The 26936-nt window shown below is 38.0% G+C and overlaps 1 protein-coding gene and 1 pseudogene across 3 annotated transcripts in view; both read right to left on the bottom strand.

Moving 5' to 3' along the window:
- Positions 1 to 26936, bottom strand: part of PTPN4 (protein tyrosine phosphatase non-receptor type 4) — a 175667-nt gene that overhangs the window by 14557 nt on the left and 134174 nt on the right. For all 3 annotated transcript variants that reach the window (XM_055119989.1, XM_055119988.1, XM_004608155.2), the window contains 10 exons: positions 21932 to 22091; positions 21316 to 21399; positions 21163 to 21219; positions 19320 to 19476; positions 13986 to 14152; positions 12678 to 12768; positions 12519 to 12580; positions 4625 to 4771; positions 3262 to 3390; positions 180 to 328 (listed from right to left, as the gene is read on the bottom strand). In XM_055119989.1, coding sequence (XP_054975964.1) covers positions 180 to 328; positions 3262 to 3390; positions 4625 to 4771; positions 12519 to 12580; positions 12678 to 12768; positions 13986 to 14152; positions 19320 to 19476; positions 21163 to 21219; positions 21316 to 21399; positions 21932 to 22091 — 1203 coding nt within the window. The remainder of the gene's footprint in view (positions 1 to 179; positions 329 to 3261; positions 3391 to 4624; positions 4772 to 12518; positions 12581 to 12677; positions 12769 to 13985; positions 14153 to 19319; positions 19477 to 21162; positions 21220 to 21315; positions 21400 to 21931; positions 22092 to 26936) is intronic.
- On the bottom strand, positions 10431 to 11616 carry LOC129399595 (mitochondrial fission regulator 1-like; annotated as a pseudogene).

The raw sequence follows: 26936 nt of genomic DNA, 5'->3' as shown, positions 1-26936 counted from the left end.
ACCCCTGAGCAGCAGTGTGAACCAAAAAGCAAAAACAAAACAAAAAAAACAAATAATTTTGAGTTTCCCTCTATCATAGTGAGAATAATAACTGAAGGACAAAGTAAAACATATATTATCCCCTTTAAAGACAATGATATATCCAGTTGAGCTATTCAAGGAGAGGAAGGAAACAGTACCTGCAATGAACAACAATAGGTTCTTCCTTGCCAGCCCTTTTATTTCGCACATGACAGACAAAATCCAGAAAGTCACTAGAATCATCTGGAACTCCATGGTCAGGCCAGGCTATGTACTGAATCTGAGTGAGTTGGCGACTCTCATTTTTCTAAGTATGAACAAACAAACAAAACCCCAAAATTATACACCTTGACACAGAAACTGTCTCTAAATATAAATTCATGTTATTTTAATTTTGAAAGAATAGAACCTCCCACCAAAAATGCACTAAAACAAAATAACCCCCTTTGCCCCCAATCACCAATAAGACGTAAACTCAACAAATTCCAAAGTTCAACAATGACACCCACTTATTGTCATTTTACTTAAGGACAATTTTCAAAAACAACAACAACAATAATGACAACAAAAACAACCATAAAAGTGAAAAAAATTTAAAAGGGGATTAATTAAATATCCAAAGAGACACTATTATGATTTGATAATTCCTCAGAATCGTTTGGATACTTTTAATCCTTAAAAATTAAGTTTACTGAATGACTATCTACCTCTATTATTATCATCAACAAAAGAATTTAATGGTGCTAATAATCTACTAGATGAATTTATTTATTTATTTATTTATTTATTTATTTATTCTATCTTGTATGTTTGTGAGTTATACCCAGATACCATACAGGGTGCCAAGGATGGAATGCGGGTCGGCTGTGTGCAAGGCAGGTGCCCTGCCCTCTGTACTATCTCTCTGATTCTCAGATGGGTAATTTAAAATAGTATTTTATTAAATTCTGAGGTAGTAACTGTCTTTCTGTATACCCATTCATATCTGAATATCCAGTTTCCATGTATGTATATATTTGTTATACATTCATTTTTCTGATTGTAAATATGGCTCAAACTTTAGAAATTAATTTGTATTATTAGCATAGTTCTGCACTCAGCACTTACAGTAAAAAGTACTACAGTTCATAACTTTTCATGGAAAGTTTTATAGATATACTCATTTAAAAAAGCAGTTCAATGAAGAAACTGTGTTGAAGATATAAATGTTTTGCCTATTTTACATAACCATACAGTCTATCTTCTACATTTACTTGGGAAATGAAAAAGAATAATTTGATTTGTTGCATTAGAACATGAGCTATTCAGTGCATGAGCCCAAACCTAAATTTATTCTTAGGGAACCTAAGAATTCTAGCCCACAAAATAATGAAATTTTATTTTCTTAAATTCCCGTAACTTGTGCTTTATTCAATTCCATATTTCTTTTATGTGAACCAGCATAACTTCTATCCCATTTTGGTCACTAAGATCCTGGCTTGTTGGGCTCTTTAACCATAGCAGGAATCAGAAAGGAAGAGGGAGATGTAGTTTTTATTCCAAAGCGGTAACCATTGACAGTTAAGTGCACAGAACTACACTGTAACTTTTGGTGTTTGCTCTTTTCCTATAACTCTTCTTGTCTCCCTCAAAATAAAAGGAGGCTGGCAGGGGACTATCTTCCTGCAAGTAGAAAAAAATGGAGTGTACGCCTCAAGTGCACGACAAGGCTCCACATATATCTTTAATTGGATTACAGTCATCACTTATTAATCAGTTTCCACTTCTGGTCTTGGACTTGAAAGTCAAGGAGAGTGACCCAGGTCATGCTAAGCAGGACTAGCTAATAGAAATTTATTCTCTGTATACTGTCAAAGGGTTCTGCCTCTGATCTCCTTAATAAGGAGAAAACTGAAAAACTGCTCTCTACTTTTCCCTCCTCTGCTTTATACTGGCAGTGCTCACAGATTATTTATGGATCTACGCTCAGGGATCACTTTTGGTGGTGTCCAGGGGAGAATATTTTTGGTGCTGGGGAATAAACAGCCTTGTGCAGAGCAAGTGCTGGACCAACAGTATTATCTCTGCGGCCTGCTCTCCTCTACATTTTTTTTTGGAGGGAAGGGGACACACCTGGTGATGCTCAGAGTTATTCCTGCCTCTGAACTCAGGAATTACTCCTGGTGGTGCTTGCAGGACCATATATGGGATGTGGAGGATCGAACCTATGTCTGCTGTGTACAAGGCAAGCGTCCTACTTGCTATATATCACTTGGGCCCCACTCTCCCCTACTTTTTAAATTTTGTTTTGTGGCCAAACCCACTGTGCTTAGGGCTTACTCCTGCAGTGCTCAGGGCACCTTATGGGGTGTCGGGGAACAAACCCCGGTCAGCAGCTTGCAAAGCAAGTGCCCCCTACACGCTGCACTGCCTTTCCAGCCCTTTTCTCTACTTAAAAAAAAAAAAAAATTGGTGCCACTTCTGGTGGTGCCCAGGGGCTATTGCCAAAACACTGCTCTGGGGATTCTCCAGGAGGTCCCAAGAGTTATATGGTGCCGAGGATCCAAACTGGGCTGCCTACGTACAAAGTGTGTGCTCCACCCTTTTGACCTATCTCCCTTCCCCTCCTCTACTGTTCTCAAAAGGCAGGATAATTGGATAATTTTCAATAGTGTTTCTATTTCCACAGATGTACTCAAATTTTTTATTGCTGTTATTCAGAGGAAGAAATCTTTTTTTTTTTTCTTTTTGGGGCACACCCAGCAATACTCAGGGGTTACTCTTGGCTCTGCACTCAGGAATTATTCCCGGTGGTGCTTGGGAGACCATATGGGATGCTGGGGATTGAACCCGGGTCAATTGCCTGTTAGGCAAATATAACTTCTATGAAGAGGCAAAATAGTTAAGAGTAGTAAACACTGGGTGGGATGTAGCTCACCCATAGTGCATGCTCTGCATAAAAAAATAAATAAAATGAAACCAACCCCCCACCCCCAAAAGACTACTGTTTAATGAATTCTTTCACTGAATTATATAATTTAACTATAAACATGGAAAATAAAGTTATTATAAAATAAATTCTCCATAAGATTCTTCATGCATTTTTCATAAGATTCCAATATATTTCAATCAAGTACATAATAGTTGAGTAACTTAAATACTATTTTCTACTAACCAAGATTCAGACAAAAATAATTGCAGCTTCCCAAGTCTGTACCTTGAACACCACAACTCTAATGAATAGGTATCCTGCTTTCCTACCTCTTGGTTAAATAGTGTCATCTTCCTGAAGATATATGCAGTGTTTCCCTCTTCTGAGTGGCAGGTGACTTGGTAGCATCCATAGGATGAACTTCCTGTGGGCTCTGGCCAATACTGGTGACATTTAACCTGACAGCAATGGATTTAAATATTTACATAACTTTTACAATTTTTTTAATGTTTTAATTTTTAAGAACTTTTAAACTTATAGAAAAGTTACAAGAACAATTTAATGAACTCTCACATAGTCTTTAAAAAAATCTCCAAGTGCTTACATTCATTGCTCTATCACTTTGTTTCTTGGTAATAGTAATAATCTGTATGAACATCTGAGATTGGGATAAATTTTCACCCAGTGTTTTACCACTTATAATTCTTGTCTGAGTCTTACTAGTGTGAGAGTGGCATGTACAAATTTTGGTATTTTTAGAGTTAAGCAAACAAGATAAAGAATCATAAACTAAAATGCCAAATGCAAGGCTGAGGATGTGGTTTTATAGTAGAGTACATGCCTTGAACGTGTGAAGCCCAGGGCTCCATCCAAGACACTGCAAAAAACGTAATCACCACCAATAAGAAATGGAATTCAGTCAATTATTAATTTGTATTATTAGCCTATAAATCCTATCCTTCATAATCTTCTTATAAAATCATAATCTAAACTAAAAGCACCGCTAATATGTGTCATGTATCACAGAATTCACCCACTTAAAGTACATGATTTGGTTATTTTGTCTACTAACAGAAATGTGTAACCACTCATTCTTCAATCCCTGGAGAAACCCCATACTCACAGCACTTAATGTTCATTCCTCTATTCTGTCTTCCTTTCCCCAACTCTAATCTACTTTCTTTCCCTATGGATTTGCCTATTTTGGATGATACACAAAAAGAATAATAAATTCTATGATTTATATAATAGAACCATAAAAATCATTGATGACTGGTATTATTTACTTAGCATGATATTTTCTAGGTTTACTCATAAAATTTTTAAAAAATGTACTAATTTTCCATTACTTTTAAATTGTGAAATAACATTCAACTACATGAACATAACACTTTTATTTGGTACATCTGGGGTTGTTTCCATCTTTGGACTTGTAAGAACTGCCACGAACATGTGGAGACATTTTATTTTTATTTTTTGGGCCATACCCAGCAGAGCTCAGGCCTTCCTCCTGGTTCTGTGTTCAGGGATCACTCCTGGTAGGTGCGGTGGAACTATAAGGTGCCAGAGATCAAACCTGGGTCAGCCATGTGCAAGGCAAGTGCTTTACTTGCTGCACCTACTCTGGCCCCATGTGTGGAGATAGTTTAAATTCCTATGGATACCTCTAGGAGTAAAATTGCTAAGACTTACCCTGCCACGTTCAACTTGTGTGGTCAACATAACAACCATGGAAGAGCCTTGCTCCCAAGTCATCTGCCAAAAATCTGTGCAGGTGTGCGGTAATGGCCCTTGACATGCAATGTATTGATTTATAATGCTGGAAGAAGGGATTTCCATCTAAAAAGAAAAACGTACAAAAAAATAAAATCTTTTCCATGATTTCTTTTTACTATGATCAAACATATGAAAATCATCCAGTGATAATTAAATCTACTAATCCAAGTAAACTTCAGTCAGTGAAACAAATTCTATTCTGCAGATAAAAACATTTTATCCACAGAAAAAATATCTTGGCAATATCCAGTAGTTATACATATTTATCATTCAATTAGCATAAACAGGAATCTAAATATTTTCCAAAGCACTATTAAGTTATATAAAGTGCAGCTTTATAGAGAATCTGTTCTCATAGTTAGAAATAACTTCAAAAACTCCTCCAAAAAAGCTTACTGTTAACATCTGTGAGCAACAAAAGCGCTGCCATTTGTTTTCTAGTTTAGATGTAATGTTTATGTGAGTAAAACTTAATGAGGATATTGGAAAAATGACTGGAAATATGTACATTTTAGAAAGAAGGTTATATTTGGAAAGATAAGCACTACATGGCTACACTGTGAGAAGCAAATTAAGGAAAATGGAAGAGGAAACAGTCATATGATAATTCAAAGTATAGAAAAAGCTGAATAAAAAAGAAGTTTCTTGGGCTGGGGAGACAGTTCAAAGGAATGGCACTCCAGATTGGATTCTCTATACTATATGGCCACCCAAGTACCGAGAGAAGCAAGTCTGAGCACTGAGGTGAAAACAGTTCACTCCTAAGCGTTGGGAAAGGCCCCTAAAACATCAAACAAAAATACAAACAGTAAGAGGTAAACAAGTCCTCTCATCCTTGTCTCTACCCAAATGGGCAATGTTTTTCTAGTTTCTAGGATCCTTTGGAGATGAATATAATACATGTGATGCTATGCTATTTTTTTTTCTTTTTGGGTCACACCTGGTGATACACAGGGGTTACTCCTGGCTCTGCACTCAGGAATCACTTCTGGCAGTGCTCAGGGGACCATATGAAATGCTGGGGATCGAACCCAGGTCGGCCGTGTGCAAGGCAAACGCCTTACACGCTATGCTATTGCTCCAGCCTCGCTATGCTATTTTTCTAAAAAATAAAAGGTAGCATGTATTTCCCACCCTGTTATGTTTTGTCTTTTTTGCTCACTATCTTTGAGATCATGCTTGGTTAATGCATAAAATTTAAGTCTATTTAATGATTTTTCTACTGTGAAAATACTCAGTTTATTTAACAGGTACTTTAGTTGCAGCTAGTCAATTTATTACCCCAAACAAAGCTATGCTGGATAACTTTTGCAAACTTAACATTTTTGTGTATAAAAAATATATTTATGGGGGTGGGGAGATAGTATAATGGATAAGGTACTTGCCTCGTACACAGCTAACCCAGAACAATTCCAAACCAAAAATAAATAAAAAGGAAACTTAATTCACACAAGGAAACACCCATCAAAACTGTAGGGAATTATGATTCTTTCACCGCTCAGATCAAAATGTACAAGTTTACTAATGCCATGCACAAGTCTAAATTAAATTCTGCAAGAAATTTCAGGGTCACATACATTTGAGGGCTTCTGAAATTCAGGATTTTATGGATTTGTGAAAGGTAAATCACTGATATACCATATGTTGTAACTCTTCCAGCATGTTATTAGACATGACCTATAATCACTCAGCATATTGACCTTCAAAAGCCAAGAATAGCTATTTTTTTAAAAAAAAATTTTAAACTGAATTACAGTGAGGTACAGTTACAAGGTTGTTCACGATTAGATTTCAGTTATATATAATGCTCTAACACCCATCTCTTCACCAGTGTACATTTCCCACCACCAATGTCCCCAGTCACCCACTCAACACCCTTGCCTCTATTGCAGGTACTTTTTCTCCCTCCCTCCCTCCCTCCCTCCCTCCCTCCCTCCCTCCCTCCCTCCCTCCCTCCTCTTTCTTTCACTCTGTCTCTCTCTCCCCATTTGGGCATTATGGTTCGCAATACAGATGCTGAAAGGTTATCAATGTATATCCCTTTGCCTACTTTCAACACTTTATTAGTATATTCTTTAGTGGAATTAATACAAAATATAAATCTTAGATCAATTCAGGTCAGATAGTGCTATCAGATGAATTCAGGTAAGAATAGGTATTCCATCAACCACCCGCCCCACCCACTGCCCAATAAAACCAAAACAAAACATACATTTCAGAGCACTGAGATTTTCAGAATTATGGATCAGGATTATGAATATTTAAAAGATTACTTTAGGACAAGTCTCTGACTCACATATTACCCACAGAAACAAAAATAGGTAAAATCTCTTTGAAGTACAATTTGGCACTGTCAAAATTACATATATATACATATATATATATGGATATATATATATATGGAAGAAGGGACAGTCATATGGTAATTCAAAGTACAGGAAAAGCTGAATAAAAAAGAAGTTTCTTGGGCTGGGGAGACAGGTCAAAGGAATGGTGCTCCAGATTGGATTCTCTACACTGTATAAGTCACCCAAGTATATATATATATATATATACATGTGTATGTGTATATATGTATGTGGGTGTGTGTATATATATGTATGTATTTCTTTGTAATGATCATACAAATATATTTCTTTTTAAACTTTGATTTTGGACCATACTTAGCTTACACTTAGGGATCATTTCTGGAGGTGCTTGGGGGACCATATATGGTACCAGGGATGGAACCTGGGCTGGCAATGTGCAAGACAAGCACCTTAACCCTTGGTACTATCTTTCCAGCCACAAAGTCATGTGCATCATTCATTTAAGTATTTTATAATTTTTCTAAGTGCTATCAAGATATTGTGATTTTCTATTTAAAAGAAGAATCCTTATTAGATACATACAAAATAGTTAATCCTCATTGTTCACAGATTCTGTATTTGCATATTTTATAAGAAAAAAAATTTGCTTGTAAACCTCAAATACTTGTAGAGCTTTTGTGGTTATCTGCAGACATGTGAAAGGAGGTGAAAGTCTGGTCCCTTGATGTACACATTTCAAAGCTAACACCAAGTAAGATCATGCTTTCTTTTGTTTTCTCTGAAATTGTAAGCTGTCTTGTTTTGCATCCTATTTGCTGCTGTACATTTTAATTTTTCTATTTCTTATAACAACAAGTCTCAGAATGGAGACATTACTGGTGCCTGCTTGAACAAATCGATGAGCAGCGGGATGACAGTGACAGTGACAGATTTCTTGTTAATATTTAGATGTTCTCCAGTGGGGGACCTGAAGTACTGCCTAGTATTCTAAGTGCAGGAAGGCTGTGATGTGCTGCACAGGGAAAATACATATTAGAGGACTTTCCTTCAGTATGAGTTACAGTGATGCTGGCATAAGTTCAGTGTTCAAGAATAAACAGTGTGTATTAAGGTATCTTTAAACGAAAAGAGGTTCTGTACTTTTTGTTTTTGAGCCACACCTGGTAGTGCTCAGGTATCACTCCTGAGCTCAGGGGACCATATGGGGTACCAAGGATCAAACCCGGGTCAGCATGTGCAAGGCAAGCATCTCTTCTGCTCTACTACCCAGGTTCTGTATTTCAACTGATCGTAGTATCTGGGGACCCTTGGGAACCTAATCTCTGTATTTTCTCTTATAGCAATAATTAATCCCCTCCCACACACACTCAGGCTTATCCTGTCTCTATACTCAGGAATCACACCTGGCAGTGTTTGGGGGACTATGTGGGATGCTGGAGATAGACCTTGGGTCATCTGTGTATATGGCAAGTGTCCTATCTTTTTGCACTATCTCTCTGGTCTCTGATTCAGTACTTTTAAAATCAAGTTCATGAAGGCTTTATATACTCTAACAACCATTCTAATATATATAAGAACTGAATGTTATCTACAAAAAGTCATATATTTGGTTTTAAAAAAAGCTGGTACCATTTAGATGAAACAAGTTCGGTCATTTGTTGATAACTCTTAAAATTGGGTAACATGTTCATGTGGGTGGAGTATGCCTTTTTATACTGTTTTATTTTTGAAAATAATTGGAAATGGCCATTTAAAATGTCACTCGCATTTCATTTTCTGTGAATTATCATTGTACGTCTTTATTTTCTTAACTGTATCATATTTTTTTATGTTCATAGTTTTCTTCCGTAGTGAAGAAATAAAACCTTTGCAGAATTTTTAAAATTCATTCTCTTTCTGATGATAAAATGATACCACTTTTAGTCTTGAAAACCTAATAACATATGCTCTATCACTGCTACGGATCTTATTAAATATGAGTCCAAACTGACCTATGTTCTACCCAGTATATTATCTGGCAGGTGGCGGTTTCCTATGGTGCAGGTATAGTACCACAGAAGCTTAAAAAGTCTCGAGTGGGGGCAAGCTTGCTAGTTATAAGATAGTACAAATTTAATGGGTTTGAGCAAAATCTCCATGGAAGGGATAAAAACATGTCTTAGAATTTTTTTATTTAATAAATGCAGCATTTTTTTTTGTTGTTCTGTCTTGCTGTCACACTTGGTGGTGCCTGGGAGACTATGAGGTGCTGGAGATCACACACCCGAGTTTCTCTGTGCAAATCATATGCTTTGGCCCACTGAGCTAACTCCCTGGTCCCAAAGATAGGACCCTGTAAGGAAAGAGGGAAAGTCAGAAGCCTGATCATTGAAATTCATAATCTTAATAGGAACCCTACACTTTCAGAGAGTCACTGGCAACTCATACCTCAGAGTTCTCTAAACTTTGTCTTTAAAAGAACAGATGCAGGGCCAGAGTGATAGTACAGTGGGTAGGGCATTTGTCTTGCACGTGGCTGACCCAGGTTTGATTCCTGGCATCCTATCTACACCACCAGGACTAATTCTTGACTGCAGAGCCAGTAAGCCCTGAGCATCACTGGGTGTGATCCAGAAAAAAGAAAAAAGAAAAGACAAAGCACAGATCTGTATTGTACAGAAAGGGACCAGATGTGGGATGTGTGTAGGATGTATCTGACTTGGGCACCTGACATGCTCTCTCCACTGCTGGTTTTTCTTTCCTACTGGGATTAACCTAAAGTCCTGCAAAGAGAAATTTTTTCCAATCAGTGGAACTGATGGGGTCTGGGAGGGTGAATTTGGGTTTGGATTTGGTTGTAGAGTTTTTAAAAATATACTTAAGGGGCAGGATAGGGGAAGCCCAGGCTTTCCAGCTATACTTGGTCCTACGTGCGATATTAACATTGAGGTGCTGGACAGGGAAGGCTGAAGAGGGTGACTGCTGGGCATTGTTGATTTATAATGTAGCAGCATAAGATTTTCCTTGTCCTTTGTGCAAGCAAATAAACATTTATAGGACCCTCTCCAAGGCCTGTTCTTCGCAAGAAGCCTGTGAGAGTGAGTGGCCTCGGTACAGGTGTCTGGTGAGACCAATTTGGGATCGAATGTAATGAAGTAAGTCATTCATCAAGACTGATTTTCACACAAGGTAAAGAAAGGCTGGGAATTTTTGTTTCACCTTCTTGACTAAAATAATCTATTTTACACATTTATCTGTAACAATCATCTAAGCTCAAAATGGGCCTTAGTTTTTGCTAAAGTCCGAAATACGGGAAATATGTAATCCAGTTCCTCTTTCAGTCCAAGTTCTAGCTTTTGCTAAGATTGTTGCAGATTTCTAATTGAACAGCAGAAAGATTTGCAGTGAGTGAGGTACTGGAGTCTGAAGTTGAGTTAACAGAGCGAAATTAGCAGATTAGCAGATGTCTTTATACTGCTATCTTCTTCCTTCAGAAGAAACTCCTTCCAAAGACTTAAGGATAAGGATGGCTGGGTGTTCTTCCTTTAAGAAACCGGCCCAGGAGCTGGCTCTGTTTGATTTGGTGAAGTCCTTCAGAAACCCCACCACAACTGCAAAGCTGCTGGCCTTGGACAGAGATACTCCTTGCAGACTCACCAGAGGTTTGTGTTCTGATTTACAACATTTATGGCCAGCAGAACAAAGCAGGGAACCTCTCCTGACCCAAGAAGCTCAGGCACTTCTACCTCAGTTTCATCCGCGATATTACTAATGACAAAGGAAGTGTGTTTTAAAGTGGAATGGAGATCCAAAACAAGGTAAAGGAGAAGAGACAATTAAATTTCCTGGAGACAGGAAACCTGGCAGAAATGAAGCTGTCACTATTTTAGCAACCTGGCTGTGCAGGAGGCTCTGCAATGTGACTGAGGGCCGGCAGGACGGCTTTCACAAAGCCAGGAGTCTCTCCTGAGACCAGGGAGGTATGGCACTTCATGACAACTGTAGCCCTTGGCTTCCAGGTGTGTGCTGTGGTGCTGGTGCACATGCGCCAATCCTGACCTGGTCATACAGCTCTCCTCTTCCTCCACAGCAGCCCCCACAATGCCAAGAGAGTAGGGCAGGGAACACTGCTCTTACACAGGAGATGCTGAAAGGGGTCTCAAAGGACACTCAGAGATGGCGTTGTGGGCCGTTTGATCCTGGTAACCTCACTACACTGCAAACAATTTCAGTAGCTTGTTTTGCCAGCTGAGGATAATTAGAATGGCCTGCAGCCCTGACAATTCGATGGGCTCCTCCATCTGGAGGACAAAGTGGTCACAGGACAGCTCTGTGGGCTTGGGGAGGTGGAAGCACAGCTCCTCTGGATCGATCATGCAATCTTATGGAACACTAGATTTCACTTTTCTCAGAGTTCCCTTAGCGCAGCAGGCAGCTCAGCCTCCAGTGCTCTCATTTACGCCGCCCATCCCCCAGAAACAACTGGTTTGGTATTTTTAAGCATCTCCCAAATTAAACTTTTACTTTCCCAAGTTCACTGACCCTTTTCTTAATAGAGTAGGCATACCTAAGCTTGGAAAATTCTTCCCCATTCTGAGACTGTAAACAATTTGCTGACATTTCCTTCAAGTACTTTCAAGATTCTCTTTTTTGGGGCAGACTGGGTCACACCTGGCAGTACTGGGGGACTACAGTGGTGATGTTGAGGGGACTGTGTGGTGCTGGGGAACAAACCAGGGTTGGCTGCACGAAAGGCGACCATCTTAGCCAACTGCTGTATTATCACTCTGGACCCAAAATTCTATTTTTTTTTTTTGCTTTTTGGGTCACACCCGGCAATGCACAGGGGTCACTCCTGGCTCTGCACTCAGGAATTACCCCTGGCGGTGCTTAGGGGACTATATGGGATGCTGGGAATCGAACCCAGGCCTGCCGAGTGCAAGGCAAACGCCCTACCTGCTGTGCTATCACTCCAGCCCCAATTCTATTTTTTTTTAACATTTATATTTTGATATGACTAAAATATATGTTCACATCAGGAATGACTTGATGTATGGACTGTCAGAAAACAATGAGATGTGTGGGAGCATATAGGTAAAGGATGATTTAATTTTTTAAGATCTATTTTTCTATGTGTGAAACTTTCTACATTACAAATAAAAATGTTGCAATGCTTTTTATCTCCTTAGTGGGCAGAAAAGTCTTACTATAGTCCAGACAGCTGACCCAACTCATTCTCTACATAATGTTTTATCTTGATTTCAAAGGTTATCTCTACCATAAACAAAATGCTAGTATTTATTTCAGTTTCTTTCTGAACTAAAGCTATTTTGTTCCACTGCTCTATGTTTATATTAATATTCTAGTATTAAACAACTTTGATATTAATTTTACATTTTTTTCAATATTTTGAAGTTTTAATATTCTCTCATGGTTAGCCTTTTACCTAAAAAGAATAATTCTCAAAATTTATACTTGTCCTTCTTATTCCAAATGACATAGGTATAAAAAAATAAACTTACATTTATATAATTTGCATTGATATAGTCTTCATTACCCTTTAAAATAACCCGTGTAGCATCATCTGAAAAATTTTAAAAAATTAAAATTAAAAAATAAAATTGAAAGGAATTTATCATTAAAAAATTTATACTTAATATACAGAGAGGGTAGATACTTACAAGGCGAAATATCTCTGTATCTATTTTTGGAAATGTTCTGAGGTAATTTGGCACAAGACATTGTCATTCCAGGTTTTTTGCGATACAGTTGCTAAAAGACAAAAACAAAAACAAACCAAGCTGAGACCAGTAAATCGTCAAGAGCTACTGTTTTGTTTTTCAGGCATTTATTTCTTCTCATTTTGGTTTTGGGTTACAGCTAGTGATGCTCATGGGTTAATCCTGACGGAGCTGTTTTAGTGGTGCTAAAGGACTGTACAAGATAGGGACTTGAACCCAGGCCTCCTACATACAAAGCATGTGCTCCTGCCTATTGAGCTATCTCCCTGGCTTCTCAGAACAGCCTTTATGCTAAAAAGAAACAGGTTTTTCCCTAGGATACTTCACCTACACAATATTACACCTTACCTGGTGAGGTATTGAAATAGATTCGCAAAACAAAATTCTGTGCAATTTCTTACTTGAATTTTATGTATTTTAAGACAAGAATAAAAGAAGTGGGCTGTTTTGCTTATAAGAAATGACTTTACATTTTAAACAGCATATAAACATAGTTTCCCGTCCCCTTCTTTTTGCTGTTGCAGTCACAGGGGTAGTCCAAACAGAGTGTAGTGCTCACAGCCCTGCTGGCTTGCATACTTTCAGTTGCACTGCTAGCCACTGCCTCACACATTTTAAAGCTGTGGTGCTCATGCTCAATTCCCAGTGTCCCATATGGTCCCCCAAGCACCGAGTAATTTCTGAGTGCAAAGCCAGGAGTAACCCCTCTGCACTGCTGGGTATGACCCAAAAAGCAATAAAATAAAATATTTTGGAGGATGGGAGAAAAGGCTTCCCAAATAGTACTCAAGGGTATTCGAAGCCACTCCTAGTGAAACGTGGCGACATGGCTTGGTGGCTGAATGCTTGTTACTGACAATGGTGCTGCTCAGGATCAGCTGTGTTGGGGGCCTCCAGAGTCACTCCAGCAGGTGGTGCTTGGCAACCACTAGGCTAACCTCTGGGAGTGCAGGGGTGGGAACTGTGCTGCTGGGGAACTAATTCAGGGCCTAGCACATATACTCCAGTTCTCTGAGATACCTCCCTGGTCCCTCATCATTCCACTCTTAAATAGATATGTATCTATATATACACATTCTTAGCATTTTGGGAGCATTTAAAAACTTTACATTTGGGAACTTTTTCATGTCAAATATTTCTCCAAAGACCATTTGACTTTAAAAATCACTAGGACAGAGCAGATAAAAAATCGTAACATGAATTTGAAAATATGGGTAAACATCTTTTCTATATAATGGTATTACTTACATCAAATTGCGTCAGGACTGTTCCAGTGATAAGCCCCTCGGCTAGCTGAATCATTGATTCCCGAAGGGAATGATCATCCTGATGAGTGTTATCTAGTGGAGCTTTCTCAGGAATGTACTGGAAGTCTGGCTCATTTTCTAGCTTTTCTTCCACTACATCATAAACAGCTGAGAGGACAAAACCAAATTAAAAAGCCACATGAACATTTTAACAAAATGGCAAGAATTTACCACATATTTTCATTAACTTTGTATCAAGAGAAACATTTGATTCACTAGAGTTCATCAAATTTCACTAGTGCCACTGTGCAGGGGTAAAAGTGGCTGTTGAGCTGAGGAACTCTGCTCTGCTTAGGAGAAAAAAAGTGTTCTGTAACTTCAAAAAACTAAAACTAAAAAAAGAAAAAAAAACAAGAGCTCTGTGCTTTGAAAGATGCAAATCTTTTAATATGCAGAATTCAGGAATAGAATACAGATCTGTCTAGATATGAGAAATTGCAGAAAAACCAAAGTGCTTAGACAAAGTACATTCTAATTTTTTTTCCTTTGACAGATGTATCAAACAACCTAGGAGGTCAGCTTTCAAATGAGAGTTCTATACCAGAATTTAAAATCTTGGTAGTGTGAGTAGAGTCCAGGCCCAGAATGTGGCCTACGGTCCCCTGCACCTATTTCTCTACTCTCAGTTCTATTCTTTAACTTAGGGGGTGGTGTTATCCATAAACACACTACAAACATCTCTCAGCTATGTGTAAGGCTGCTCTATACTCTTCTGCAAATTGTTGCCTCTTACCAACGCCAGTATCTAGGGACCCATATGCCTTTGAACCTAAAGGAATGGTCTAGGAAAAGCGGCCAGTCGCATAATCCACACCCCTTTCAGGAAAAAAAAAAACTACTCAGCATCCCACCACCACCAACTCCTGCTGGACATCTCCTTTCTTTAAGGAAACAAACAGAAAGTGGAGTTCCTTTCCCCAAATGCACTAGGATCATTCCAGCACCCCACTCCGAGGGGTAATATGAGCATTTTGGGAAACTAGGTTTCTCTGTCCTCATCTATGAGGTTTGATTCCTACTCTAATAAGAACACACTCCTGAAAAGAACACAATGCTCAAATGAAATGAAAAAGCCAAGAGAATGCATTTTGTCTGAAAATAACCATAATTAAAAGGGGGGGAAATAAGCTCTTTGATTTCCTGATATTTTTCAAACATAAATTAAATTTTTTATAATATTATTTAAAATAAAAAAGGGCATGATAAAACCACAGAGTGAATGTGATTCACATGCAAAACTATGGGGCTGGAGTGATAGCACAGTGGGTAGGGCGTTTGCCTTGCACATGGCCGACCTGGGTTCGATTCCCAGTATCCCATATGGTGCCCTTAGCACCGCCAGGGATAATTCCTGAGTGCAGAGCCAGGAGTGACCCCGGTGCATTGCCAGGTGTGACCCAAAAAGCAAAAAACAAACAAACAAACAAACAAAACCTTTTTGCCATGAAGTAAGCCATAGCTTGTTGCTCTCCCAATTCATGGCACAAATCAGATAATTTAGAGTTACAAGAAGATTGTGGTTTTTTGAGTACATATGGACTCAAACTCTAACTCTGATTTGGCCATAAATTTGTGAGCAGCAAGAAAGCCTGCATGGAATAGAAGATAGTGTGCAAAGTTGAGTAGTAGGAAAGGGAATACAACAATTTGAAATTTACTCCAAATGTGAATAGAAGGCATTATATTTTAATCAGAAAACTGCCAAATATGACTTAATTAAGTTGGGTGTATGTATCTCTGGGCATATGTGCCTTAGTGTCAGTTGAAAATGGAGGCAATACAGCTAGTTAATTGAAAGATTGTAAAAGTACTGTGCTACAAACCATAATGCCCTAAGAGGGGAAAAAGAGAGTGAGAGAGAGAGAGAGAGAGAGAGAGAGAGAGAGAGAGAGAGAGAGAGAGAGAGAAGAGAAAAGTGTCTGCCGCAGAGGCAGATTGGGGGTTTTGGGGTGGAAGGGTGAAAATTGGGAACATTGGTGGTGGGAAATATACACTGGTGAAGGGACAGGTGTTGGAACATTGTATGACTGAAATCCAATCATGAACAACTTTGTAACTGTTTAACTCACAGTGATTTAATAAAAAAATTAAAAAGACTAAATTTAAATGAGAATATATAAAAGTGACTTAGTCCATAGCTATCAATAATTATGGACAACTTTTAGTACTGAGGTTTTTTTTTTTTACCTTTATCAAAAAAAAAAAAACTGAACAAAACTGAGAGATTATTCTCAGAATAAAACTGATCTTATGTGACAGAAAATAACTAATAATGAATCACATAAACATTTGATTCATTCTATGAGAGATGGGTTGGGGCCATAGCGGAGATGCTCAGGGGTTAATCCTGGCTCTCTTCTCAGGAGTGGCCCCTGCTAGTGACTGGGGGACTCCACATGGTGCAGGGAACTGAATGGGGTCTTCCACATGTTCCCTGCTGCACAGTATCAGACTCCTGAAGAGTCAAAGTACAGGGGTTTAGAGAGAGAGTACACCGAGCAGAGTGTTTGCCTTGAACATGGCCAACCTGGGTTGGAACCCAGCTTCCCATATGGTCCCCTCAGCCTGCCAGGAGAAATTCCTGAGTACAGTCAGGAGTAACTCCTGAGCACTGCCAGGTGTGGTCCCAAAATAAAACAACAAAAAGGAAATTTTTACTCTGCTCTCGACTTTTGTTGCTGTTGCTTGTCAGGACAATAGGGGCTCTATAATGGGTGAGATTATGCACAAACTAAGTTGCTATGCACTTAAGATCATACATCAACTTTGCTGTTGCTAGAGGTTCCAAGGGCAGGGCCATGGGATCAAATTTTTCATATGAAGTGTGCTAGGAATGGAATTTACAACTTCACGCCTGCAAGGTAGGCACTCTACCATGAAGCCACATCTTTGGTTCTCCCTTGTACTTGTTTTAAACAAACTTAAAACTTTTATGAAGTTAGGTATAGAGGGAGCATAGGGAGGGTTCTAATTATACCTTACTTCCTCATGGTATATGTTCAATAAATGGTAATATAGCATTACCAATAATCATTCTTGTGACTACCATTAGATAAGTAGACAAATTAGACAAACAGAAAGTCCAAAACTGGAATAAAGTCATTTAAAAATATTTTCCCAGACAAGATGGACAGTGTTGAAGAAACCTGAAACAATGCCATATGAATACTGGCTAAAGGATCTGGACTTGTTAAACTGGAGGACTTCTGGTAAAATTAACTACTGTCAAAACACTGAAGGGACTGAACTGTTCTGCATTAAATTGATTCTTTATTAATTTATTCTGTACAGCACAAGAGAACAAAATTAGACACAAAAGCACTGTAGGAATATGAATTGAAAGAAGAAATAAAATCGCTCAACTATTCAAAGGGGGAATGACCTGCTTCCACACTGGCAGGCAGGATTACTGGAATTGTGAAAAAAAGCTAGGCTCCCACCGCTGCCGAGATGTGAGCCCGGGGGCCGCACGCGCGTGCGGCTCCTCCACAGCTGCACGAGCGTGAATCCACACCCAGCTGAACCAACTTCAACATGGACTGCTCCTTGCAGATTGTCTCCAGCCAAAGAACTAAGCCGAGACCCCATGCCCGCCTAGGAGGGGAAAGGTATTTCTCTCTCTCGCCTGTCCCTTCCCGGGGATGAAGGGCGTGGGGACCGCCATATTATGACGACCACAGATGGGGTTTACTAGCTTGCAATGATCCGGAAGAAATCTCCCTGGACTTAGTTGTTAAAGTACAGAAATACAAAACCTCATTTCTCTTCACAACAGGTCTGACTCTACTGGGGTGCTCCTTATAATAATGGTGAAGTTTGTGTTGAAATATTGAATGTAACCAAAGTAAATAGAAAGTAAAGTGAAATTTATCAGTTACAAGGCGGGGAGGGGGGTGCGGGGGGTGGGCGGGATGGGAGGTGTACTGTGTTTTTTTTTTTTTTTTGTCTTCGGTGGTGGGATATGGGCACTGGTGAAGGGATGGTTGTTTCAGCATTTTATGACTAAGACTTACGCCTGAAAGCATTGTAATTTTCCACATGGTGATTCAATAAAATAAAATTAAAAAAAAAATAGCTAGGCTACTGCCAGAATTTATGGTGTGAAGATTCCCCAAATTTAGGCCCCCCATAGCAAACAAAAATTGTAATCTAAGAAGTTTTAGTGGCCCCTGAGAACAAAGCTAGTAATGGTACCTAGAGCACTGCTGACAGTGCTACTCCACCTCTTCACCCCCCCTCCAAAAAAAAATACCCAAAACTACAATTAACAATTTAGCTGTTCAGATCAGGACATGGCATGATTAGGTAAGCAAGGTCCTAAAAATAAACAAGATTTAAAAAATGAAAAAGAAGAAAAGCTTGGGTGGCTTCCCTCTGGACCCGCACTCCACTCCCTCACTTGTTTGAGAGTCTCTGCTTAACTTCTCTTTTCCTTTAACACTCCACTCCAATTTCCCCAGGTCCCTAAAACAATCTTTAATTATAGCTTGTTATTGTTTTCTAAAAATGAGTAAAGTTCAAAATTTACTGAGTACCAACTACTACTCTTAAGACAACTGGGGGAAAAGGAACGCCATTTTAGCCAAGTCAGGAAAAAATTTTTCCAATGATGACAGATGGACAGAGATTCTGAATGCTGAATGAAGTTAGGGTATAAGTAATAAAAAAATTGAAGATAAAAGTGTTTTAAGAAGAAAGAACAGCAAGAAAGCTAGCATGGAATAGAAGATGGTGTGCAAGGTTGAGTACTAGGAAAGGGAAAATAACAATATGAAATTTACTCCAAATGTGAATGGAAGGCATTATATTTTAATCAGAAAACTGCCAAATATAACTTAATTAAAAAAATATTATTACTGTTTGTTTTTGTTTTGAGGCCACATCTGGCAGTGCTTAGGGGTTACTTTTTGGCTCTGCATTCAGGAATCACTCTTGGTGGGCTCAGGGGACCATATGGGATGGCGGGACTGAACTTGGGCTGGCTGCGTGCAAGGCAAACACCTTACCTGCTTTCCTACTGTTCTGGCCCCTATGATTACTGTTTTGTTTTGGGGGTGCTCACACCCAGTAGTGCTGGGAGGTGTGTGTGTGTGTGTGTGTGTGTGTGTGTGTGTGTGAGATGCTTCGGATCAAATCTATGCATAGCACATGCTCCAGCGCTTTGAGCTATCTTCCCCAGCTATGATTTTTGTTTTAAAGAACTTACTACTTACTATGCTTAGTACTAAACACTAACTGATTAAGAAAACCATCCAGTGCTATACATAGTACTTACCATTCGGCCGGACTAGAAGCACAAGTTCCCCAGAATGTCGCTCACAGCTAGCTTTAATAAACAGAACCACTTGATCATGAGTATGTTCTGTAATGTCCCGACCATTGATCAGTACAACTTGGTCCCCTTCATTCAATCGAGGGACACAGAGGTCAGCCTGTAACGTAATCAGAATAAGGTTTCAGATTTATTCTGGATTCTGAAAGGCTCAAGAATTAGCAGACTGAAATGACAAATGACTTCTAATCATCCATTTATCTAGTTTTCTAAGAAGAAAAAATCTAGCTCTCCCATGAAGATACTGTTTTTACCATCTTCATGCAGCAACCTTTCCCGCAACCCTAACAGCTGCCTAGATTCAGGTATGACTGATGATCTCAAGGTGCATACATATATATGTACATATATATATACACACACATATATATGTATATATAAGTATATATATACATATATATATAAAATATATATAAAGGCAGCTCGTGCTTTGTAGTGTTAAAAAGCACACAAATCTCAATGATCACAGTTTTGCCTAATAATATTCTCCCACATTTGAATATGGCTCAAATTTCAGTTACAATATACTAATGTTGAATACCTACATAAAATATAAACTTCGGTGCTTACTGTCAGTTCAAAAAGCACTAAGTTGTAAAATAACAGAGACACATCATGATCAGTGATTAACCACATCACTTCTTCAAAAGGCTGTGGGTGTTGGGGTCACTGTGCTTCTGTCATTCAGTATAGGTAGAGACTAAAATACATGTAGTTGGATTGATTACTTGTGTTTCCCAGTGATAAACCTATGTAAAAATCTAAAGGAGAAGTTGTTCCAAAAAGAAGTTAAAAGCAGAGAAAAGGTCCAGAGAAAGACAGCAAAGAAACATAAAAAGTTGCAAGGGAACTTCAAACTGACTGTAAACTGAGTTAGAGAAGAAAATAGATGATGGAAATACTGGCACACTATTATTTAAGAGACTCTAAGATAAGTATTTCCCATAGTAGGCAACATCATCTGGCCCTATGTGGTACTGGGATGATCCAAAGGGCAGTGTAAGTCTCTGGTGTCATTGTGAGACACTTTCTGTTTGCTTAAAGAAGGTTAGAATTGCTTAAAATTCAGAATAATTTTCTCTTTTCTGAAAAGGGGAGGAGGCAGATAAGTTTGGGAAACCTAAGCATTAGAAATACAGATGTGTCAAAATGGGTACATATAATATTTTTTACCATTTAGGATATTTTAGTAATTTTAAAATGATATTTTGCCACAATTCTGCTGTTTAAAGTTAAAGTGGTTATTATAATAGAATCTGCTAACACTTTAGGAACTGGGAATCATAAAGTATCTGTATTGCAAACCATAATGCCCAAAAGGGGAAAGAAAGAGAGAGAGAGAGAGAGAGAGAGAGAGAGAGAGAGAGAGAGAGAGAGAGAGAAAGTGACTGCCATAGAGGCGTGGGTGGGGGGTGGAGAGGGGTCTCTGGGAAGAAACTGGAGACAGGGATGGTGGGAAATGTAAACTGTCGGAGGGATGGGTGCTGGTACATTGTATGACTGAAACCCCATCATGAAAGCTTTGCAACTGTGTATCTCACAGTGATTCAATTAAAACAAACAAATAAACAATATGTATTTTTAAAACTGCCATCTAGGGAATTAAAAAAGCCAAACTTTCCAGCAATTTAAGAGATCAAGTTAATAACATATATTTTATTAATAAAAAAGGGTTACATTTCCTTTATTTAGAGTAATAAAAAACAATATTCTTTGCACCTATTCTTTGCACATACTGCACATATTCTTGCAAATGGGATTTCCTTGCAGGATTTGCACAACTTACAGGTGTTCCTGGTGCTACTCGGGAGACAATCACAGGCATCTTCTGATCATATCCCCCCTTAAAAACAGTTAAGTCAAATATTAGTGAAATTTTTATCAAACCATGACCAATTCAATTTAAAAAACCTGAGCACGATATAAAATTATTGGTTACCTTTACATTGAATCCAAACCTTCCATTTTCATCAGGCTTCATTCTGATCAGAACAAGATTATCATGTGGAATACCACCATTAGGCTTAAAAAGACAAAGATAAATAACTTGTAATTTTCACCTATAATCTCTACGTCAGGTATAAACAAAGATTGCTTTTTGTACATTATTTATGGCATTGTAAAGAATAATTTTTTTTTTTGGCTTTTTGGGTCACACCTGGTGATGCACAGGGGTTATTCCTGGCTTTGTACTCAGGAATTACTCCTGGCGGTACTCAGGGGACCATATGGGATGCTGGGAATCAAACCCAGGTCGGCTGCGTGCAAGGCAAATGCCCTACCCGCTGTGCTATGGCTCCAGCCCCAAGATTCTTGGGGCCAGAGAGCTGGTCCAATGGGTAAGGTGCTTTCTTTACATGCAGCCCACGAGGTTTTGATCCCTGGCATTGTATGTCACTGCATTAGTAATAACCCTAAGCACAGAGCCAGAAGTAAGCCCTGAACACTGCCAGATGGGACCCCAAAACAAATCAAAACAGAAGTACAGTGATGTAATTTACAGATATAACATGCCAAAATCCAAAAAAAGTCACATTTACATTAAAAAAACTTACAGTAGACTTTTCAGGGGAAGATGGGACATCAAATGTTTCATTAATATGGTTTTCTAGATCCTGCTGAGAATGTGAACAATGAATTTGGTTCCAACTGTTTTTCTTTGATTGTTTGGGTGGTAAAGCTGGAGGCTGTCCATCTTCTGGAGTTTCTTGTGACCTAGATAGGAAAAGAATAACAAAAGTAAGTATTTTGGAATTGTCTTATGGAATCGTCCTTCCTTCTTTCTTTGCTCCCTTCTTTCCTCTCTCCCTTTGTCTCATCACAATGCTGAGAATCATACCTAGGTCCTAAGAAGGCACTCTATCTGAGATGCATCCCTAGTTGTACAATTGTTACTACAAAAATGGGACAAAGAAATTCAGATATTTATGACTACTACAAGCAAGATTCAAAATCAATTATTTTTTTGTAAGTGCTTAAGGAAACCTTTCTTAACTTTGGTATTTAACTACTAAGTCCAATTTTCTATGTTTTTTGGGGGGCATCATGGTGCTGTGTAGCTGGCTACTAGGGTCACACTCAGAGTAGCTTAAGAGAAATATTGTATCAAGGATTGAGTTCAGGATTGAACTCAAGGACTGGCCTCACACATACAAGACATGCACTATGCCACTGAGGCAAATCCCTGGCCTCAGAAGCCTTTTTAGATAAAAAAAAAAAAAAGAAAGAAATCAAAAGAAAAATCAAAACTGAGAGCTGAACCATCCCCATAGACGATAAACCACCTGTTACGGTCTAAACAACTAAAATGTGTGGCTCAATGTATTTAGAAATAATTGACAAGTCATGAAAGTAATGAAGTGTTTGCTATAATAAGAGTTAGAATATTAGTAAGAGAGCTTATTAGGTTACAAAAAACAAAAAGGCGACCAGAAAGACTAGTAGTGGTTGAGACACTCAGATATGATTTGAGATGGAGAAGCAAATATTCAATTAATGCTAGAAATTGGAATCGATATGAAAAAGCTACAATTAATAGGGAATACTAAGCAAAAACTTTTAAGTGTAAGCACAGCATATTTGTCAGCTAACAATTTAAGTTTTTCATGAAGTCTAGAAAGGGGAACTAAGGGTTTAAATAGTGTATTAGGAAGCACACCCCCAAGAAATTGGTAAATTTTAGAACAAATAGGAGAAACTGACCACCACTGGGGTTGTTATCTGTCTTTGAGGAGCAGAAAGTCCTCTGAGAAAATCAATGAACTACTTACTACTCCATTGTCTGAGGAAAGACAAGAGAGGTGATAGATGCTGATGAAAAGCTTCATGGCTACTATGGTACTACCCTTTTTTCTGCTTATTTCTATTGACTGACAACAAATGCCTAAGAGGCAAGGTGTAAGGTTTTGAGGAGGTATGTTAAAAACTGATTCTTCATCCCTCTCTGATTAACATCAGGTTGGCCATAACTTGCTCTGCCCAATGACTTGTTTACCCAAGGAACTCAATGTTTTACTTTTGAAAGGAAATGTTTTACTTTTGAAAGAAAAATTTAAAACAAAATTCATGATTCATTATGCCCACTCTCCCTCCCTCCCTCCTTCCCTCCCTTTCCCTCCCTCCCTCCCTTTCCCTCTCTCCCTCCTTCCTTCTATGAGAATATCCATATTCCAAGCAGGGACTGCTATCAGTCTGGTTCTGTAACCAAAATGACATGGAATAGTGCTTGAATCAATCCATGATGCGTAAACAATTAGTCACTGTAAGTGGGTCAATTTGCTACTGCAGAATAAGGAAGCTCCAGATAAATGAAGGAGATTACTGCCAAGTGGCTCATGGACAATATGCTCCTCAAGGTAGAGAAGCTGTGAATTTACTTAGAACTTTTAAAGGCTTTCTGCTAGATGCAGAGTAGATATGGGGAGTAGAGCTAAAAATTCAATCAGTGCCTGAGAAATCAGTCAGGATTTATAATAAATGGTGTGACTATACCGTATTCTAGGAAGGTTTCTCCCAGAGAGAATACACTCCTTCTGAAATTTTATAACCTAGTATAAAATATATTAACTACGTAATGACTGCATCAGAGAGCTTACCTTTTTTTTTTTTTTTTTTTTTAAAGCAAAAGCTTCCTGTAAGTCTACCTAAATGGTCAAGGATTTCAGGTCCAAAACATATTAGATTTTATTCTGCTAGTTTCAACTAGCAAGAATCTAACATTCAAGTGGTACAAGCTCGGGGAAGTAATTCCACAGACCAAAATAGAGATATGTAACACAAACTGGGCTTGTAAGAGATTAGGGCAAATAAAGATTAATTTAGACCCTTTGGCGAAACCTTACAGATATTTGCATATTTCTAAAAAGCTATTAAAAACCAGCAAGACTTTACAAAAAAACAGAAGTGATTGGATTCCACAAATGTCTATCACCAGGTATCAACCTTTATGTAAGGCAAAATGCAACTTAAGCATTTAAATAAAAATATTTTATACTCAGGAAGCATTTATTTTCAAAACCAGAGAAAAGTTTTACCAGGGTGAAATCATATGGAAGTCAAAGAGAGTAATGACACAATGGGACATTTTGTTATAACTTTAAACTGAACTTCTGAAGGAGTTAGCCACAAGGAGATTCTGGATATAATTTAAAAAAATTGTGCTTCTGATTTGAAATTATTGTCTTACAACAGTGATTTCTAATTCATAACTTAGGGGACTTCCTTGTCTAATATACATTTGGCCCATTTGTTGTTTGCATAAAATGTGAGTTAATTAACTACATAAAAGAATTAACATGCAAATCTGAACTTCCAGAATATAAAGTCTGGGAGTTATATAATAGTGGACCTTTTATTACAAATTGACAGCTATATGAAAATGTCCAAGTAGTAGCTGCTGCCTTTACATGGGTCAAGGGCGATTCAGTCTACATAATTCCACTTTGTGTTTCTTGCTAGAATCCAGTTGGTATTTCAGTACAATTATCCTTTAAACTGGCAAGAACATACATACCAGAAAGCCTAAGCTTTCAGATTCATGTTATGAATTATGCCAAATTCTAAAGAAAAGGTGAAGAGAATGGTGCAGTCTGAAATTTGCCAGAATGTAGCAGTGGAAAGGACAATATGACTTTGTATTTTAGAACTGGGATCACCTGTTTTTTTTTCCTTACTGTTTCATGTAACTTTCTTGCTAAATTATCAGAAAGTAGAGGTTAAGCTCTCCAAATGCCGGATTTGCTGCAGAGGATTACTTGGTTCAGGGAACTATTCTGAACTAATTATGTGTTCTCCCAGTAATCCCATTAACTGTCTATGAGAATATCTAAATATACCTTTTGTTTCCAGCTTTAGTAACCAAATGCCTTTCATTCATTCCTCCAACCATCTATACAAAAGTCTACAAAAGTAATCAAGGACGGTAACATAGATTTCCCAAAATTCCTATTTTGAGCAAAACTCATCAATGCCACACTGCAGTTTTTATTTCTTCTTCCCTTTCCTTTAATTGCTGTCATTGTTGCAATGTCCAGTGATTGTATATTTATACTGGGGATAACAACAGCAGTGCAGGAGGTCACACTTGGCAATACTGGATGTTCTGAATTACTATTTGAACTACAGAGATTGAATTACCATTCCCATGAATGCAAGGCAGACATTCAACAACTGAGCTACACGCTCGACCTCATATTCCAAAAGTTTTAACCTTTAATATCTGAAAAATGGTAGTATTCTTCATAGCTAGAAGTTAACATATAAAGTTAATCTATTACTTATTACTTACTCAAACAGTTATCTGTGTGAAGATGATTAAAAAGGATAAAAACATGAAAGAAATGAAATAATATGATGATATAAGCCAGTGCTAAAAAGGATATTCTGTGCCTAGGTTAAAAAAAAAAAACTAAATTAAACTAAAACATTAAAAAAAATCTAGTATAGCAGAATAAAGAGATGAACTTGGGAAGTCAATCAGGTAGCACTGTCGGGTGTGTACCACACACGCACACTATATATATATCAGTTAGAAAAACATTGGTATTATTGGGCTAGAGAAAAGCACAGTGGGTAAAGTGCTTGCCTTGCACATGCTGACCCAGGTTTGCCTCTTGGCATCTCATATGGTTCTCTGAGTCCACCAGAAGTGATCTCTGAGCACAGAGCGAGGAGTCAGCCCTGAGTACAACTGAGTGTGGCCCAACCTTTCCGCCACCAAAAAAGTTGGCATTCTGAAAAGAAGAGGATAACTTAAGGAGAAGACTAGCATTATTATTTAGAAAGGACTAAGAAAACAAGAAATAAAGAAGCAGGCACAGAGCTATACCTAAAATTTTATAAGTAAAGAAAATCCTCAGATTAAAAGATGGGACTCAAAAAAGATATGTCATGAGGAGAATATAGAAAGTAATGCAACTGTGGTGTAGAGTAATTGGTATTTTGGTGGTGGCTGTGGTGTGGTAACATATATTTTAAGTGGTGTGAATCTATATTCCTAATGTATATACAACACTGTAAAATAATACCTTGATTAAGAAAAAATAAGTATGATAATCTCCTTCCAAAAGATTTTTTACTTATAAATTGAAAAGTGTACAATAAGGATTTGATTATATATAGGTAAGTTTCATAAAAGCACAGAATTATTTTTAGACATGAAAAACCACACTATGGTAGAGACTGATACAAACTTGCCAGGAATGTTGATTACTTTAAAAACTAATTTTCTAAGCACTCATATCTCATTCATTATAATCACTGCTGCCACCCAAGTCTTCAATGGACATTTGTCCCCATTATATTTAAATTATGAAAGTTACAAATAAAATTTTCACTGCCTGACATTTTGTTATTTACTGATACTCAAGAGTGCTTAAAAGTAAGCACCACTGGTGGAAAATGTGCGATGGGCGTTCAATCATTGTATGACTGAACCTCAATCATGAAAGCTTTGTAACCATATCTTATAGTGATTCAATTTTTTTTTTAAAAAGTAAGCAACATTTTAGACTTAAATTAATATTCAAAACAATTTAAAAGATACATGTAAACTCAGGGATA

The sequence above is a fragment of the Sorex araneus genome, chromosome X (assembly GCF_027595985.1).
Source record: "Sorex araneus isolate mSorAra2 chromosome X, mSorAra2.pri, whole genome shotgun sequence".
NCBI lineage: Eukaryota > Metazoa > Chordata > Mammalia > Eulipotyphla > Soricidae > Sorex > Sorex araneus.
Note: the sequence above shows the minus strand (reverse complement) of the source record. Positions and strands in the feature narration are given on the sequence as shown.